The sequence below is a fragment of the Sceloporus undulatus genome, chromosome 4, assembly GCF_019175285.1.
Source record: "Sceloporus undulatus isolate JIND9_A2432 ecotype Alabama chromosome 4, SceUnd_v1.1, whole genome shotgun sequence".
NCBI classification, from domain to species: domain Eukaryota; kingdom Metazoa; phylum Chordata; class Lepidosauria; order Squamata; family Phrynosomatidae; genus Sceloporus; species Sceloporus undulatus.
Genome location: NC_056525.1, coordinates 240428053 through 240447255, shown reverse-complemented (window position 1 = coordinate 240447255; position 19203 = coordinate 240428053). Strand labels below are relative to the sequence as shown.

General features: G+C 42.2%; 1 protein-coding gene across 1 annotated transcript in view; it reads left to right on the top strand.

The window, feature by feature from the left end:
• The window catches only part of ZFAT (zinc finger and AT-hook domain containing), a 187054-nt gene that overhangs the window by 47738 nt on the left and 120113 nt on the right, over positions 1 to 19203 (top strand). Inside the window, 1 exon segment of the mRNA XM_042461673.1 lies at positions 5471 to 5616. Coding sequence (XP_042317607.1) covers positions 5598 to 5616 — 19 coding nt within the window. The 5' untranslated portion in view covers positions 5471 to 5597.

The following is a 19203-nucleotide window of genomic DNA, read 5'->3' as shown; positions in this document are numbered from 1 at the left end:
GAAATTGTTGAAACATCAAGGGCTTTAATGGTGGTGTTTTCTGGAGGATTTCTTTTTTTTTTAGGAGGAAGCCCACAGTCTTGTTCCAGTAATTTCCTAAGTCTTTTCAGTATGGAAACTGACGGAACCACTGCGGTCACCTGCAACACTTGTGGGATGTTTGTCTTCTTGCCTAAAGAAGTGGAGAACTTCACATGCCCCAAGGGCAAGTTGGTAGCCCTCTTGGAGGAGAAAGTGCAGCAGTTGTAGTACAGATTAGCTACACTTCAGCATATTAGGGAGCAGGAGGATTTCCTGTACACAACAGAACTAACAATCCTGGATGGATACCACGCAGAGGAAGATGCTGGAGCCGAGGAGGTCACAGGAGGCAGACAACTGGAGGAATGTCACACAGAGAAGTAGGCCAAGAAGGGATTGTTCGGGGAGCTTGCAGCTAGAGAATCGATTCGAAGCTCTTTCCCTTATCAAGGTGGATGAAGAAGAGCAGCATGGACAGACTTCAGGGACAGAGCAGGAGAGCCTGAGAGTCCCGCCCAAGGGAACATCCGCTGCTAAACCTCGGAGGAGGCATGTGGTCATAGTGGGGGACTCCTTGCTGAGGGGTAGAGAAGAAATGATTTGTAGGCCTGACATGATGTCTCCAGATGTGCGTTGTCTCCCTGGGGCAAAGATCCGTGATGTGACAGAGAGGCTGACAAGACTGGTCAAGCCTACTGACCAATACCCCTTCCTTTTGGTCCACTTGGGAACCAATGATACTGCAAGACACAGCCTACAGAATCTCAGAAGGCATTACGAGGCTCTTGGTAGGAAGCTGAAAGAAATGGATGCACAGATTGTCAACTCATCTCTTCTGCCAGTTGAAGGGCATGGTCCAGGAAGGGAGAGGAAAATAGCAGATGTGAACAACTGGCTCCGCAGATGGTGCCGCCAAGAATGGTTTGGATTCTTCAGTCATGGGCTGCGGTTCCATGAGGAGGGACTTCTTGCAAACAGACGGGTTGCATCTCACGCCAGTTGGAAGAAATGTTTTTGCCAACAGTCTCAAGAACGTGATCAGGAGGGCTTTAAACTGAGTTCCGTGGGGAAGGGAGACAATATTAAAGAAGTGAAAGGAATGGTGAAAATAGTCAAACTGACAAAGAGGAAACAAGAAAAATAGTGCAAGGACCCAACCTTGGGAGGCAAAAAAACTTGCACAGGCAGGAAGCAAAGGGGACCAATGGTCTGCGATGTCTCTACACTAATGCACAGAGCATGGGAAATAAGCAAGATGAACTCAAACTCCTAGTACAACAAAGCAAATATGATATAATAGGCATCGCTGAAATCTGGTGGGATGAGTCTCATAATAGGAATGTGGAAATAGAGGGGTATAACCTTTTCAAGAGAAATAGGCCAAACAGGAAAGGAGGAGGAATAGCACTATATGTCAGAGATATCTACACCAGTGAAGAGATCCTGGACATCAATCATGGAAGCCAGGTGGAGAGCATCTGGATAAGAATCAAAGGGGAGGGAAACAACAAGGATGTTACGGTGGGAGTCTACTACAGACCCCCAAGTCAGACTGAGGAATTGGATGATATCTTTCTAGAACAGATGACCACACACTCAGAAAGGAGATATGTAGTAGTGATGGGTGACTTCAACTATCCTGATATTTGTTGGAAGTCAAACTCAGCCAAATCCTTAAGGTCTAGCAAATTCCTCACTTGCCGCGAAGACAGTTTCATGGTCCAAAAGGTGGAAGAGGCAACAAGGGGGTCAGCTATTTTGATCTGATCCTAACCAACAAGGATGACTTGGTTAATGGGGTGCAAGTGGTGGGATCCTTAGGTGGAAGTGACCATGTTCTCCTGGAGTTTGTAATACAGTGGAAAGGAGAAGCCAGGCATAGTCAGACACGCATCCTAGACTTTAGGAGAGCGGATTTCAGTAAACTTAGAGAAGTATTGAGGGCAATTCCATGGTCAGAAATACTGAAAGATAAAGGAGTTCAGGACGGATGGGACTTTCTCAAAAGGGAGATACTGAAGGCACAATTTCAAACAGTTCCAGTGAGAAAGAAAAACGGGAGGTGTCTCAAGAAACCAGGATGGATGACTAAAGAACTTTCAACCGAGCTAAGTTTGAAACGGAAGATGTATAAGAAATGGAAAAAGGGGGAAATCACAAAAAAGGAATTCAAAGAAATAGCAGGCATGTGTAGGGGTAAAGTCAAAAAAGCTAAAGTGCAGAATGAACTCAGGCTTGCTAGAGAGGTTAAGAACAATAAAAAGGGCTTTTTTGGATATGTCCGCAGCAAAAGGAAGAAGAAGGAAACGGTAGGGCCACTGCGTGGAGAAGATGGCAAAATGCTAACAGAAGACAGACAAAAGGCAGAATTACTAAACACCTTCTTTGCCTCAGTCTTCTCAGAAAAGGCAAAGGGTGCTCAACCTGAGGATAATGGAGCAGAAGACAGAATAGGGGAATTTCAGCACAGAATGAGTAAAGAGATAGTAGAGGAACACCTTATTAATCTAAATGAATTTAAGTCTCCGGGACCAGATGAACTCCATCCAAGGGTATTAAAAGAACTGGCAAATGTAATATCGGAGCTATTGGCAGTAATATTTGAGAGCTCCTGGAGAACAGGAGAAGTCCCAGCTGACTGGAGGAGCGCAAGCGTTATTCCCATCTTCAAAAAGGGGAAAAAGAGGATCCCAACAATTATCGTCCAGTTAGTCTGACATCAATACCAGGAAAGATTCTAGAGCAGATAATTAAACAGAGAGTCTGTGAACATCTAGAAGGCAATTACATTATCACAAAACGTCAACATGGGTTTCAGAGAAACAAGTCATGCCAGACAAATCAGATCTCTTTCTTTGATAAAGTAACCAGCTTGTTAAATGAAGGGAATGCTGTGGATATAGTATATCTTGATTTCAGTAAGACCTTTGACAAAGTTTCCCATGACATTCTTGCAAACAAGCTTGTAAAATGTGGACTAGACAAAGTAACTGTTACATGGATTTGTAACTGGTTGACCGGCCGAACCCAAAGGGTGCTCAACAGTGGCACTTTTTCATCCTGGAGAGAAGTGACCAGTGGAGTCCCACAGGGCTCTGTCCTGGGCCCAGTGCTATTCAACATCTTTATCAATGACCTGGATGACAAAATTGGAGCATACTTATCAAATTTGCAGATGACAGCAAATTAGGAGGAACAGCTAATACTCCAGAGGACAGAATCAAAATTCAAATGACCTGAATAGACTAGAAAGCTGGGCCAAAGCTAACAAAATGAAATTCAACACAGAGAAATGTAAGGTACTGCACTTAGTGCAGAAAAATGAAATGCACAGATATAGGATGGGGGACACCTGGCTGAATGAAACTACGTGTGAAAGGAATGTAGGAGTCCAAGTAGACCACAAGTTGAACATGAGTCAACAATGCAATGCGGCAGCTAAAAAGGCCAATGCAATTTTAGGCTGCATCAATAAAAGTATAGTGTCTAGATCAAGAGAAGTAATAGTGCCATTGTATTCTGCTTTGGTCAGGCCCCACCTGGAATATTGTGTCCACTGTTGGGCACCACAATTCAAAAAGGACATTGAGAAACTGGAGCGTGTCCAAAGGAGGGCGACTAAAATGGTGAAGGGTCTGGAAACCATGTCCTATGAGGAACAACTTAGGGAGCTGGGAATGTTTAGCTGGGAGAAAAGAAGATTAAGAGGTGATATGATAGCCCTGTTTAATTATTTGTAGGGGTGTCACATCAAGGAGGGAACAAGCTTGTTTTCTGCTGCTCCAGAGAACAGGACCAGGAACAATGGATCCAATCTGCAGGAAAAGAGATTCCACCTCAACATTAGGAGGAACTTTCTGACGGTAAGGGCTGTTCGACAGTGGAACACACTCCCTTGGAGTGTAGTGGAGTCTCCTTCCTTGGAGGTCTTCAAGCAGAGGCTGGATGTCCATCTGTCGGGATGCTTTGATATGGATTTTCTGCATGGCAGGGGGTTGGACTGGATGGCCCTTGTGGCCTCTATAAATCTATGAGAGAATGCTGGATTTCTCAAGAAGTCTTCATGTTTTGCATCAGGGAAACAGAAAGCAATAAGACTAGGTTTCTCCATTCCTTCCTAAACCCATTCCCTGGGCTTCCTGTTCAGTAAGATTAGGTGAGAGCAAAGGCTAAGTATTATATTTATATTTATATAGACATGTCTTAGGACTAAATTGAGGCTGTCATACTTTGGCCACATAACGAGAAGGTACAACTCATTAGAAAAGACAGTGATACCGGGGAAGCATAGTGTCTAAATCAAGGGAAGTAATGGTGCCACTGTATTCTGCTTTGGTCAGACCCCACCTGGAATAATCCTGTGTCCAGTTCTGGGCACCACAATTCAAAAAGGATGAAGAATTGGAGCATGTCCAAAGGATGGAACAAGCTTGTTTTCTGCTTCTCCAGAGACTAGAATACTGAGCAATGGAAGCAAGTTACAGGAAAAGAGATTCCACCTCAACATTAGGAGGAACTTCCTGACGGTAAGGGCTGTTCGACAGTGGAACAAACTCCCTCGGAGTGTAGTGGAGTCTCCTTCCTTGGAGGTCTTCAAGCAGAGGCTAGATGGCCATCTGTTGGAGATGCTTTAATTTAGATTTCCTGCATGGCAGAGGGTTGGACTGGATGGCCCTTAGGGTCTCTTCCAACTCTTTGTTTCTATGAAAGCTTCTTACACTGATAATATTTCTGTATAGTTCCTCCTAATGTTTATGTAGAATGCCTTTCCTTGTAACTTACATCCATTGCTTTGGGTCCTATTCTCTGGAGCAGCAAAAAACAAGCTTGCTCCATTTTCAGTGTGACACTCCTTCAGGGCCATCGTATCGCCTCTTAACCGTCTCTTCTCCAGGCTAAGCCTGCAAGACCTCAGCAGGGCTGTTGATGACAAGAAAGGATGAGGAGACATCCTACCAAGAGGACGAGGCACCGCGAAAGTAGGACATTTAAGAGACGTGTCCTAGAAAAGGAGGACGCCTGACCACCTTGGTGGCAGAAGGACTTGGAGGACCCTCCTCCATAAGTCAAAGTAGACTTTAGACAGCCTTGAGCAACAGAAAAGCTAACTGAGGCACTGCGCATGCGCAACAGAGAGAGAAGCGACTTGGGCTTGAAGCAGCAGCTGCCTCCTCCACTCCCAGCAACGGTCGCCTCAAGGGAGCGTCGCGTGACTGAATCTGCCCAATGCGTGCCCGCAACACCCGTTCCCACCTTCTGCCTTGTCGTGCGCTTTTGTGATGTCACACGGCCATCGGGCCAGACCTAGCAGATTCACCATAACCCTTACCCGCTCACCTAGCCGTCACCTTTAAATTATAACAACTCCCTGTTATTAATATTTATACATGTATACATGCTTGGCCTTTTTAAAATTATTTAAAAATAAAAGCTTTTTCTCTCCCTCAAGGGAAAGAGAGGAAGTGAGGGAAGGCGGTGTGTCCTGAGGGGCAGCACGAAAGTGCGGTGGCATACTTTTCTCTCCTCCCTTCAAAGACTCCCCTCGCCAGCCCTGGTTTCCCAGCCTCAGATTCGGCATGGAGGCACCACCACCAGGTAAGTGCGAGGGGCCTTAATGTATTGAATGTGGCAAGAGAGGAAAAATAGGCGAGGCGGAGGGATTTCACTGAGGCAATTGAGGGGCGGTGTGTGGGGTTGCGGGGCTGATAGAAACACACCACACTTTGCATCCTTCCACCAAATTTGTGAGGCGTCTGCTGTTCCTGCCTTACATCGTTGCCCCGCATGTGGCGCCTGTGGAAAGGGAACCAAAAGTAGTGGCCACCTGTAGTGGATTCAGCGCCTCTAATGGGCACGGGGTTTCTTGTTACCTCTTGGTTCGTTAGAACGCTAATCTGTGATGTGATTTCTCTGCACAGTGAAGTAGTCCAGTCCTGCGGCTGTGGCTGCACAGTTCTTGGCGCCGGTTTGGGGATATGAAAGGGGCGATGGGTTGAGCGGATTGACAGCCAGCGTGGCACAACGGATAGAATCATAGAGTCGCATTCGATTCCCAGCTCGGGCAGTTGGAGAAAAATAAACAAAAAAATAAAAACAACTAAAAAATAAATTAGCACCGATTGGGGTAAAGTCACACTGTCTCAGCCTCATAAGATGGCAGTGAAGATGCCAAGGAAACACAATGGAGACGGTTCTCTTTGGGGCCGCCACAAGTTGGAAATGGCTTGAAGACAAACTGAGACCCAGCACTTTAATGCCTCCTAGGTCTGAAATGCACTGTGGAAATAACCCAGTTTGAGACCGCTTTGAACGAGGGAATCCTGGGAACCGTGGTACATACACTGGCAACTTGGACAACGCTGGCTCTTCGGCTTAGCAATGGAGCTGAACGCCAGCCCTTCCAGTCTGTTACGACTAGACGTTCCTGCCTACCTTTACCTTTTTAAGACAAACAAGTACTGATTTCCATCTCCCTCCTCAGTTCTTCCCTGCAAAAATATGCTGTCCTCACCATGGCCTTCAGAATTTCTGGAAATGTTTCATTTCTGTTTGTATTATAGAATCATAGAATCATAATAATAATATAATGATATGTTTTATTTATAACCCGCTCTTCAGCCAAAAGGCTATCAGAGCGGCTTACAAATTAGTTGGAAGAGACCGTAAGTGCCATCCAGTCCAACCCCCTGCCATGCAGGAATTCTAAATCAAAGCATCCCCATTGACAGATGGCCATCCAGCCTCTGCTTAAAGCTCCAGTTCCCTCTGTGGATGTCCATCCTCTAGCACCAAGATTAACAGGAGTCTTGGGATCTGTTTATTATTATTATTATTATTATTATTATTATTATTATTATTATTATTATTGCTAGGACTCAGATGTGAAATGATTACCTTGAAACATGTCCTTTCCATAAGCCCAGCCACCTTCTGAGCTTGGAGCATGAAGGCAAAATAGTTCAAAAAAGAAAGCTATGCTCTTCCTGGACATGCTTGAGCACTGGCACAACATGCCTTGCCACTGCCACTCTTGCATCACTGCCATTTGCCACATGTACTCTCAGTTATGCCATCCCCAGTACCTTCATCCTTGATGCCTAGGCTCTAGCTATCCACATCTTTTCCTGAATGGTCCTTCTTCCGTGCTCATTCTTGACCCTGCTGTTGTGTGCGTTCAGGTCATTTCCAACTCGTGATCCTAAGGCGACCCTATCGTGGAGTTTTTTTGAAGCTGAGATTGTGTGACTTGTCATGGGTCATCCAGGTTGTTTCCATGGCTTACACCTATAAAGGTGAAGGTACTCCCTTGACATAAATTCTTAGAAATTGTAACTGACTGTAGGAAGCGGCGCTCATCTCCATTTCTAAGCTGAAGAGCCAGCATTGTCCTAGGACTGTGCCAAATGCTGTTACCTCCCCACTATCTACCCCGTTTCCTCGAAAATAAGACATGCCCATAAAATAAGCCGTAGCAGGATTTTTAAGCATTTGCACAATATAAGCCATACCCCCAAAATAAGACATAGTGATCGGCATGGCTATGCAGTGTCCCGGTGCGGAGCGGTAAAGAAGATGGGCAGTCCTCGTCTGCCCCATCGTAAAAATAAGCCATACCCCTGAAAATAAGCCATAGTGTGTCTTCTTGAGGAAAAATAAATATAAGACAGTGTCTTATTTTCAGGGAAACATGGTATCTACTTGCATTTGCATGGCTTTCAAACTGCTAGGTTGGCAGAAGCTGGGACTAATGACAGGAGCTCACCCCATCATGCAGCATTCGGGCCTCAAACTGTCAATCTTTTGATCGTCAGAATTGGCATCTCAGCCACTAAGCCATTCTATACTAAGTGACAAATTCCTCTAAAATCCCAGGAAGCTCATTTAAATGCCTTTCTTGACTGGCCTTCCTTTTGTTACATGTATCCCTCACAAAAGAAAACATTACACATGCACACCCCAAATCCTATGTAGAAGATACTTTTCTTCCCTCCTCCCTTTTTAAAATAATTTTTATTCAGTCATATTATAACAGTAATTAATACATAAGTACTGTATCCTTTTAACATAAAAATACTTTTAGTTTCTTGAATCAATGACTCTTCTAATATTTTCTCATATAAGTATATCTTAATTTTTCAACCTGTTTCATTTCTACAATTAACTTTCCAAGATTACAAGGTTACCAAGAAACAAGAAAGCAGCTTTACTCCCCTCTTGTTTGTCATTAAATTCTTTGTATCTAGTTCATTATTTACTCCATTATTTTCTTATCTGCGTAGTAGAATAGCCAAGTGCGCTCTACCTCTAATTCTTAAGCACCACCCAATAACCAGAATGTGTAAAGATTACAATAGTTATATGCACAAAATACTCTGAATAATTGTAATGTTATAAAATGCTTTTTAACTCTATGGAAAGTATCTGTGGAATCACCGTTCCTACCAAGTCAAAAAGTCTGTGTATTTTGTACTGCATCTTCCTGAAGTTGTAGTGGGACTTTTGGACTAGAGCTCCCAGTGGCCATGCTTCTGGGGGATTTTAGGAGTTGTGGTCTGAAAGCCAGTGTTTTCAGTCTGCCTCTCTTCTTTAGCTTTGCAATGCAGTCATTGTGTCTGGCCACTAGAGGATAGTGTTAGCATGCAGAATGTGAGATGTGACCACAGCACTGTTAAACTTAACTGGGTACTTGGTTTAATAATTAGAATTGCCAACCAGGTAAATTCTTTTTGTTGTTTGAATGGATGAAAGGCAGATAATCCATTAATTATACTTCTGTTTACAGTCTTTGTAAAGCTCAGGAGAAGTGCTCTTCTGTGATTTTGATGTAATCTCAAAATAGCAGTCCCTTAGTTCAACAATTGCTCCAGCAGTGAAGTATTTCACTGTCGCCGTTGTCAAGATGGAAGGAAATTAACCACTTAAAGATTGATTTTTCTTTTGTGCCTGATACCTAGCAAGTTAAAGACAGCTGCTTTAATTGATAGGAACAAGGGCACCTTTGATAAATAATGCCTGCAATTCTTGGGAGGATAGACCACCTCCAAGATCTTTCCTAATTCCCTCTTAGAATACATACCAAAATCCCAAGTGTGTGCGTATGCGTATATGCCTTCAAGTCATTTTCAACTTATGGCAGCCCTAAGGAGAACCTATCATGTAGATTCAGAAAATAAGCAAGTTGACTCTTTCAACAATCCTAATTAAATGTTAGCCATTGTAGATTATATCTTTTCTCCAACTTCTCATTTAATCAACTAGAGTGTCTGTCACATTATGCTGCAGTGGTATGCACATTTACTTGAATTTAAGTTTCTTTGAACTCATAGACTGTACTGCTAATCTACTGATTACAGTTCCTCCTCCATTTTTGCGGACTTGAAGTCCACGTCCCTTGCCCATTCGCGGGCGGCAAATGGGGATAAAATGGGGCACGCGCCCATGGCTGAGTTCCACCATTCAAACCAATAGGGCAAATTTTTGCGGGGAGGTCCGGAACGTATCCCCTGTGAAAATAGAGGGGCGACTGTATATTCCTTTTGACTAACATTTCCCGTCAATACTTGGCGGCATATCTAGTACAGGAGAAGCATTCCCCCCTCCCCAAATTCTGTTGAATATTCATGGGTAATATGCCAGTTATGGCATAATCCTGCCCATCTATCTTGGCATCAGAATAAATTTAATTCCAAGATGAAGCTCAATGGAGAAAGGGCGGATTACCATGTTGGGATGGAGGGGCTGAATCCCTGATGTCATCACTTCTGGCAGAAGCACTGAGTTAAACTCTTCTACTCAGTACTTTGGCCAGGGATCCAGCTCCATTCCTCTTCTCCCTTCTGCTGGTGTGGAAAAAGGGAGGAGAAATGTGCTTACCTGTTGCCTGCCAAGACTGGTAGAGAGTGGTCAGCATCTCATACTATTTTCCCTTTTGACTGGCAATGCAAACAGTGATTCTTCTTTCTGTCCTCTCTGGTCTGTGGGTTGATTTTTGGCATAAAGTCTTTGTTAAAAGGAGGTGTTGTCTCAGAGGCTTTCTTAATTGAGTATGAGTGTATTTGAAATTAGGCTCATTATTTAAAGTAAAGTGATGAAACAGTAGCCCCGTTTTGTATGAGACACCACATATATAGGGTCCCAAAGTTGGGTCCCACATCACGGTGATACAAGCCTCAGATCTTGCATTTCAGGTTGGACACTAGCTGTGCTCCCATCAGATGGCTACTTCTCCTCTTCTTTTGCTGTCTAGGCTGACATTGAGTGGCAGAATAAAGTTATCATCTTGTGATGAGTGGGTGTACCACCATAAGATTTTTTTATTGGTTAAGGGTTCCTGTGAAATTTGAAATCTCAAGGAACCTTGAGATCTCTTGAGAACCTCATGAGAGGAGGACCTTCTCTCATAAGACTTGAGACAGCTTTGTAGAAGACTGTCTCTCATATCCCATATTGCTCTGTAGAAACCTAGCAGTCCACAGTCAGTACTTTTCATTGCCATATTTATGAACAAGAACGTGATCTATACATTATTAATGGACAACAGACAACCTTTTCTCCCCACATTACGTTACCTTTTTATGCAGCATGCCTCGCTGCTGTTGTTTCATGATGGATGTCTGCAACTGACAGATTTGATGTATGTTACTGAGACTTCCAACTGTTCTCTGTTCTATTTGTATCTAGTTCTGAACTTTGTATAGCCCTCCCACGTGATTTTACTCCAAAATCATGTCTGATTTTAATGAGTGATTCCTTACCTACCTATATCTATAGATACATACATAGATAAACAAATTTGGTTTCTTTTCTCTAAAATGTTTGTGTATTGATTTTCTCTAAAACAGTTTCAAATTGACAGAACATTCAACAAAAAGAGCAATGAAATACAAAGTAATATTTCCCAATATGGAATTAGGAACAAATAAGCAAAGTTCTTCTGTAGTACAGTCTTCTCTGTCGTTACTCAGAAGTAAAGTCAGTAGTACTTAGTGTATATAGCACTGCACTTTTATGTATTGGTGAGGAGGAGAGGAAATGCCCTTGGATCCATGCAGAATAGTTAGGACCACACATATCCCCACAGCCACCGCTTATGGTGATTTTTTTTTAGCCCCACATGGTCAGTATCACTGTCCAAGCCTGAGTGGCATGCTGCATTTCATCCTTCCTTCTCACCCTTTTGACACCTGTACTGGTTTGTTTGTTTGTTTATTTCAGATCAGGAGACGTGTTGATCTAGAGCAGGGGTAGGCAACCCTTTTGAGCCGGGTTGCTGTCCCTCAGACAACTGGGGGGCCGAAGCCAAAAAATAAATCATTAAATAATTTATTTTAAAAATTAAATAAATAAATAAACCAGGACAAATGTAGGACAAAAATTCCCAATGGAGGGCACTTTTAAAATAAAAAATGGAGGACACATGAAAAAATTGCTGATTTTAAAAAAAATGTTAAGATAAATGCATGTTTCTGGGGCTTCTATAGACAATTGCCCCACCATACCCCTCGCACGAGATGCCAAAGGCCCCGGCGGCAATTGGAGGCAGGACCGGGCTGGGGCCAGTCCCAAGGCCTCACCGGGCTGCATCCGGCCCGCGGGCTGCAGGTTGCCTACCCCTGATCTAGAGGGCCTGATTCAGTCAGGTCCTCTCAGTTGAAGTTCAGAGGATACACTGAAGTAAAACTATGAATCACTGAGAGTACAGATTATAGCTTCATTATTGACTTAAGGACACAGAATAGATAAGGTGTTCTCATGTTTAGGGTTGCCAGAGTGAAAACTACAGAGGGCTCCTCAACCTTTATTGGTTGTGCAGAAGTGTGAATTTCAGCAGGTGCCACTTGTTATCTGGTTGCATGAGAACCAGGACCTGCTGAAATTCCTTTTTTGTACACAACCATTAAAGGTATTAAGAACCCTCCAGTTTTTAATGTGACAACCCTACAGTCCCATCCCTTTGGCTGAATTCTGACACAGCTTTGAGTGCGGATGGTCCCTGAGTCTGCACCACTGGATGTTACCTTACTGTTTTAGACCCAGAAGTGCCTTTAAGTTCTTGGGCAAACTGCTGGTATTCCTCTTCCCAAAAGTCAGGCAAAGGAACTCCCTCCTAGGTGGTTATGTACCTTAACAGTAAGCTTTTTGGCAATTACAAGATGAGGCTCCCAGGCTCAGGAATGGAGTAGTTTCCCTTTCTCTTTTCCTGCTGAGACTGTCGAGCCCCTCAGTCTTGCAGGAGGCCAAAGGTAAAGCCCTCTGAACAGATCATGCCAAGAAAACCCCTTGACAGGTTCACTTTATGGTTGCCACAAGTCAGAAATGACCCGAAGGTACACAATAACAAATAATAGATGGCAAGCATTATATAAGGAAAAAATAGGATAAATATTAAGCTTAAACACTGCATATTTGCACTAGCTACTCCAATCTAACAAGCATTTTATATTTCCAGTTGCAGGAGAAATAAGTATCTACTACTCCAATGAACGATTCAGGATTTGTAGATGCTTCCAGCAAAAAGCTCTTAAAAGTCCGAAAACTATTGAAAGGATTCTTTAGCCAAAACTTGAAGGGGAAATTTAAAAGAAATATTATTTCTATCCTGGAAACATTATTTCTAGGAAGCAATGTTGTAGCAGAGAAGAAGCAAAATAAGAATAACGAAAGCTATTTGCCAAGTAGGGCAGTGTGTCCCTCTATCTTGAGAGAAAAGACCTCAAGCCTGCAGCTAAAGCAACTTAAAACATCAGAAACCAAGAAGAGAGAGAACTCATACCCAGCAGTGCTGATCCTTGGTTTCAGGCAAATATATACGAAACTTTATTCCCCCCCCCCCCCCCGCCCCCGGTGATGTTCCAAAACCTTTGCATATCCTCACTGAGTGTTATGCCTGTTAAAACTTTATATTGACTAATTATTCTACAGTATCAAAACTTTAACAACTCTTCTGATATCTCCCTTTTAATTGTGGAGTGTCTTGTTGATTTCCACTAGCCAAACTTTAAAATGTAGCTCATTTTTCTGGATATCCAGCCAAGCTATCATAAATCTGTCGTCCAGCTTTTAATTAAAGCGGAGACTATGGATTTTAAAAGCAGGATGAAACAAAGTGTAACAGCTTGTCAGAGATGGCATATAATAAAATGAATACTCATTGATCTGCATTTAAAGATGAAAAGTAATATTTAATTAAAATAGGGGCATACCTCACTTAACAAAGCCTCTGGAAAAACATCTCCTTTTTAGAAAGTATTTTTGCACCTGCCCAGTCCCCACTTTGCCCTCCTCATTTTCTGTTTAGCTGCAGGTTTTTAGCACTATTGACACTGGGAGGATGGTGAAGGTTGGCTGGAGTAGCACAGACTTTGAGTATCAGGTTACTGCAGTGTATCTGCAGTAAACCATGCAATAAAGTTTAATAAAAATGGGATTCTACTATAGCTAGTCCCTACTGTAGTTGTCTGCGCCAGCCTACAACAGACAAGGTAAACAGCAGCTGCTTCCAAAATCCCTTACTAAATGGGAAAACTAAATGAGAGAAAAGGGAAAAGTGGATAGGTCTGCCTCACCACCTCCTCTCACCATGTCAAAAAGTCAGATATCTGTTTAAGAATGGCTTTGTTGCTGTTGTTGTTACCAGAATGAAAATCATTAGAAAAATTGGATACATTTTGGAAAGCAGCAAATCTTACATGCTTTTGGAAGCTAAGCAAGGCAAGCCATGGTTAGTACTTAGATGGGAGACTGGAATTCCAGGTGCTGTAGGCTATGTTTCAGAGGAAGGAACTGACAAAACCACCTCTGACTACTCCTTGCCTAACAAAACCCTATTAAATTCATGGGGTCACCATAAGTCGACAAGTTGAAGGCACACAGACACACACATTTTGGAAGAAATTTTCAAGTGGTCTCTAAAAAGTTCCGCATGTTTCTGTTTACTTATGCAAGGCTTGCCTTACCTGGTTGTTTCATTTCACACATGCATATTATTAATTTTGAATAAATCCTTTGCTGAAACATGTTGATCTGCTCCTTTCTTGTGAGGCATAGGAGACTGCCGTGCTTTGGCCACAACATGAGAAGGCATAACTCACTAGAAAAGACAATAATTCTTGGTAAGGCAGAAGGCAGCAGGAAAAGAGGAAGAGCACATTCCAGATAGAGTCAATCTACACCAAAGGGCTGTTGGTGACAGAGCAACTTGAAGGTTTCTTATTTATAGGGTCACCATAAGTCCAAATTCACTTGATGGCAATTAACAACAACCTATCCCCATTCTTTCTATGTTATTTTTCCTCTGGTATCATATTTTCTGTTAAAGGAGTAATGTTCAGGAAAACACATCTACTATATTAACTGAATGAGCCAGCATGGTGTAGTGGTTTGAGTGTTGGACTAGGACTCTGGAGAAAGGGACTGGAATCCCACTTCTGCCATGGAAACCCACTGGGTGACCTTGAGCCTCAGAGGAAGGCAATGGCAAACCTCTGAACAAATCTGGCAAGAAAATCCCGTGTTAGGGTCAGAAATGACTTAAAAGCCTATAAGGAGGAAAGACCTGTCAACATTTTTTCTGACTGTTTGGTGGATCTGTAAATGTATTCTGTAAAAATAGCCACAAAGCAATAAAGTATGAAGTTATAATTAAGACAAAACATTCATTTATTGGCAGCTGTTTGTTCTGTATTATTTTGTAGTTAAATGGAGTTAACAAATCCTCCTCAAGTATTTAATTGGGGAAATCTTCCAGTGCAAAATAATGCAGTCTGTGCCTCAAAACTTTCTTCATTAGTCCAGCTATAAGGAGTGACCCCTCTCTTTATGGATTTCTCCCAGCCTTGTTTTCCATATTTCATCTTCAAAGCAACAACCTCTAATTATCTTTAGCACAACTGTAAAGATCTGTCATAGCACTTATTGAACCAAAATTTTAATGAAACAAAATCTAATTTCAATGAAAGTGGTCAGCCTTTAGACCTCAGTCAGTTTTTCCTTTATTACATCATTCCAAAACATATAGATGTAGCTGCACCCATGTCCTTTAGGTAGGCTTATCTTAGGCCATGGAAAAGAAAATGCTGGACTAAAGAAAATTATACGGCCTCTACAGACAAGCCAAAATAAAGCTGCTTCGGGTCACTTTGGAGGCATGCTGTTTAAACGATGCATGTGTCCTAAGAGTCTGGAAGCCATGCCAAAAAAATGCTCCAGTTCTTAGGACTGGAGCATTCCCACATGTGCAAACAGGGTAAAATCAATTTGTAATGAAGGCTTTAAGAAAAAGCCATGTTTCTTGGTACTGAAACAATACAAGTGTTGGCACCAATCGGGCCTTCAAGGGGTGGGTTTTCCCAACATGGAAATAGAGACACTGAGAGTCAATAGGAACTTACAGAAGCATTGACTTGCCAACACTTCTGTACTTTCCATAGATTCTGTGGGTCTATTCTTGCTGGGAGTAACAATTGGATATAGCCTTTAGAAATTAAATGCCTCTGCAAGTAGTAACTGCTAAACTAGGCACTGAGCAAGCAGCATTAAGTAAAATGTTCCATCATCAAGGTGCCATCACAGAACCTTTGCCAGGCTGCTACCTGCTTAACCAATAAGATTGGGTGTGCCAGGAAAAAAATGTCAAGATTTGCTGTGCAATCTATGGACACTTTTATTAAGACATTTTTATTGAAGCAGGCATTAAATATATAATCGTGTTAGAGAGACTTTTATATGAAGTGTGTGCTTTAGACAGGTTTTTAAACTTTTGTATGTTTTATGTCCTTTTATATTGTTTTTAGCTAGATGATTTCAATTGTTTTGAATTTTTATTGTAATTAAGAATAACAAAATTTTTATCTGTGAGTCATCTTGGGTCCCTTCCTTGGAGAAAGATGGTATAGAAATGAAATGAAATAAGCAGCTTCCTTTGGGTAGGCTGCTGTTGTCAGCCCCAGAGGAAGAAGATGGGAGGAGGAGTAGAAAAGCTGTCTCCTGCCTAGCTGCTATCAGCATTGAGAGAAGTGTGAAAATCAGTTTTGTTGTTATATTTCTCAGAATCCCGTCACATTCAGGTTCTACATTGGGTTGTGAAACTCAGCCTGCTTACACCAAAACAAACAAACAAACAAATAAATAAATATTTTTTTTAAAAAAACGTGTGGATATTTTGGTATTGGCTTTTCCTAAAGTTGTTGTTAACTGTTATCAAGCTGAATTGAATCTCTGACAACCCTATGAATGAGAGCCCTCCAAGTCACTCTATTCTCAACAGTCCTGCTCAGCTCTTGCAGACTCAGGTCCTTGGCTTCCTTGATTGATTTTATCCATCTCAAATGCGGTCTTCCTCCTTTCCTACTATCTTCTACCTTACCAAACATCATCTTTTTCTTACATGTTTCCCCACCAACTACAGAGTCTTTGTACAAATTCTTTAAATATACATATTTTATTAGTGCATAATTCCAAGGGAAAAAATCAGACTCACTTCCACTCCCCCTGGGAGAATGAAATTTAAGGCCACACTTTCATTAACAGCCTTGTAGAGCATAGATTTGATAAACTCATTAAAAACCTCAGTCAAAGCAAATTTCTTTTCCATCCCTGGGCATTGATCCAAAAATCAGAACTGAGTGCTTGTTGTTCATTGCTGTTAGGTGACTTCAGCATATGGCAACCCTATGAATGAGAGACCTCCAAGACATCCTGGCACCAAGGTCCTGGAGACTCAGGGCTGTGGCTAGCTCTTTGCTTTTGTTCTTGTTTGTGAAGAAGAGGGAACACATCTAGAAATCTAGCATTTACTATACCATTCTCATTGGGACAACCTCGCAATTTGAGTACCTAGGATTGGCCTCACATTCTGAGAACTTAGGCCAAGATCCCATGGTGTATCCCACTGGATTATCCCCATCCCTTACAACCTTTTCCCCAAGCATCCCAAAAAAACTGTTTTAAAAGGATACAAAACCTTCAGCGGTGGGTTTCCTTTACCACAAAGGACTCTAGCAGGTGTGAGAGAGGAAGACTGCCCTGATTTGACTAGCATTCAGTACTGAAGTACTCTTTTCACTCTTGAATTAGCAACGTTATTGACCTGTTAGAATGCATTTATTTATTTGATTTGCATGCTACTTGTTTCCCCCAAGTGGGACTCAACATAGTTTAAATTAATTTGAAAGATGATCACTTTTAGCCCATTTGGAAATGACTGCAGTTGTGTGTAAACAGATTAACAGTGTATCGCTGTATGAAAGTAAGGCTCGAGAGAAATGGGCCAAAAGTGGCATGCTGTCGCCAATACTAGAGTTCCTGAGCGCACGGTAACCGCACGCTCCGGAACCCTAGCACGGCATGGCGACAGCCTAATGGCAGCCTCCCACCCACACGGGGGATGCCATCTTGACGTAAGTGACGCACAGCGTATAGCTGTTGCTGCATGTTGCTTACGTCACGAGAGCACTAATGGTGCACTCGTGACGTGTGCACACCTTCCTAGGCAATTTTTAGGGTGGAGGGACTCCAGGCAGTTTGGCTGCTGTGGTGTCCTCCTGCAGGCAAACAGGCTGCTGCCAGCCCGCCCTTTTGAGGCGGTTTGTACCGGGCCTCAGTCACATTTATGTGACCTTCCTATGGTCCTTATTCTCTAATAAGTGTGTTCAGAATTGCAATTCATGGAGAAGGTAAATATTAGGAGCGTTTTGATACAGTGACAGTAATTAATCAATTTTTTCTGTCAAATTAGAAAGTACTGGAATAGTAAATTAGGTTTTAGATTGGTAGGGCATAGGGAGAAGATTGCATGCAGCAAGCTGACTATTTTCCTCTTCTGTAATCTCCCTTGCTCTTGGTGTACCTGCACATTTAATGGATTAACCGTTTCTTTGATTTTTGCATATTTAATTCATTGGCTAATTAATTGCTCTGTTGACTTCCCTCTTAATTAATTACCCACTGCCTGCTCATCAGTTCAATTCATGCTTCATTTGGAATATTGCTTATTTGATTCTATACCTTTAATTGGCTCTTTCAGTTATTGTCCTGTTGATCTGTACCCTAACTGGCAAATGATTTAACCATTACCTACTGTATATTTGTTTAGCTGATGCAGAGCTCTGTAATAGTTTTGGTGGTGGTGCCTAGTAGTAGTAGTAGCAGTAGTAGTAGCAGTCGCAGCAGCAGTACAGTTGGCTCTCCACATTTGTGGCTTTGACTTCTGCAGATTTGATTATTCATGGATTTGATTAATATGTTCTCTCTAGGAATCTCTAGATCCTCCAACATGATGCTGTTGTCAATTTCTGTCAAAAGTCACGTTGGAGGACCTAGAGATTCCTAGAGAGAACACTTCTCTAGGCATTTGTAGGTCCTCCAGCACAATTTCGTGTCCAGCTTCTGGCAGATTTTGACCAAATGTGTTCTCTCAGGTAAAAATATTTTAAAAATAGGTTTTTTATTTTCATTTTCCCCACTTTCACAGGGTTCCTGTGCCCCAGGCCCAGTGAATATGGAGGGTCCACTGTAATGGTTTTATACTAGTACTAATAGTAGTAATGGTTTCTTTTCAGTTTCCATTTATCCTTATATTTACATTACACTTATCCTTGAAAGAAATACTCTGAGTTAATGGGTAAGAAACTGAGGGTGAGAGAGGGGGTTAGGGGGAAAGTGCAGGTGAATACATTAAAGGCTCATCCTGGTATGTGCATTTTCCATTTCAAGACAAGAGATGCCTGAAGTTAGTACTTTGACTGCCCTGAAGTAATATTGCCCATCTTTGCTTTTTATTTCCAGGTCTTTCCCACTTTTGCTGAACTGTTCAAAATAGGGTGACTGGCAGACAATCTGTTGAAGGCTAACTGAAAGAAAGAAGCTGATAGCCTGAGCTTTCATAGATTTCAGCCTTCTTCCTCAGATGCATAATATGGAATAGTCATCAGCATTTTAACTCCTCTGGGAGTTGATGCTAACATACAGAACGTGGATAAGCATGCTATCTGCTGTATGGCTAAATCTATATGCCACTTTGGTGTCCCTCTATTGTCATGTTCTGTGACCCATTGAACCAACCAGCAGTTCATGGATTGCACTGAACTGGTTGAGGAGCCTTTTCCCATTGCCGGTTGTAGAAGGGAAAGATCTGTAGCTGGAAGCCCTTCCATTTTAACTGTGAAAAATCTTTCACTGGGCTTG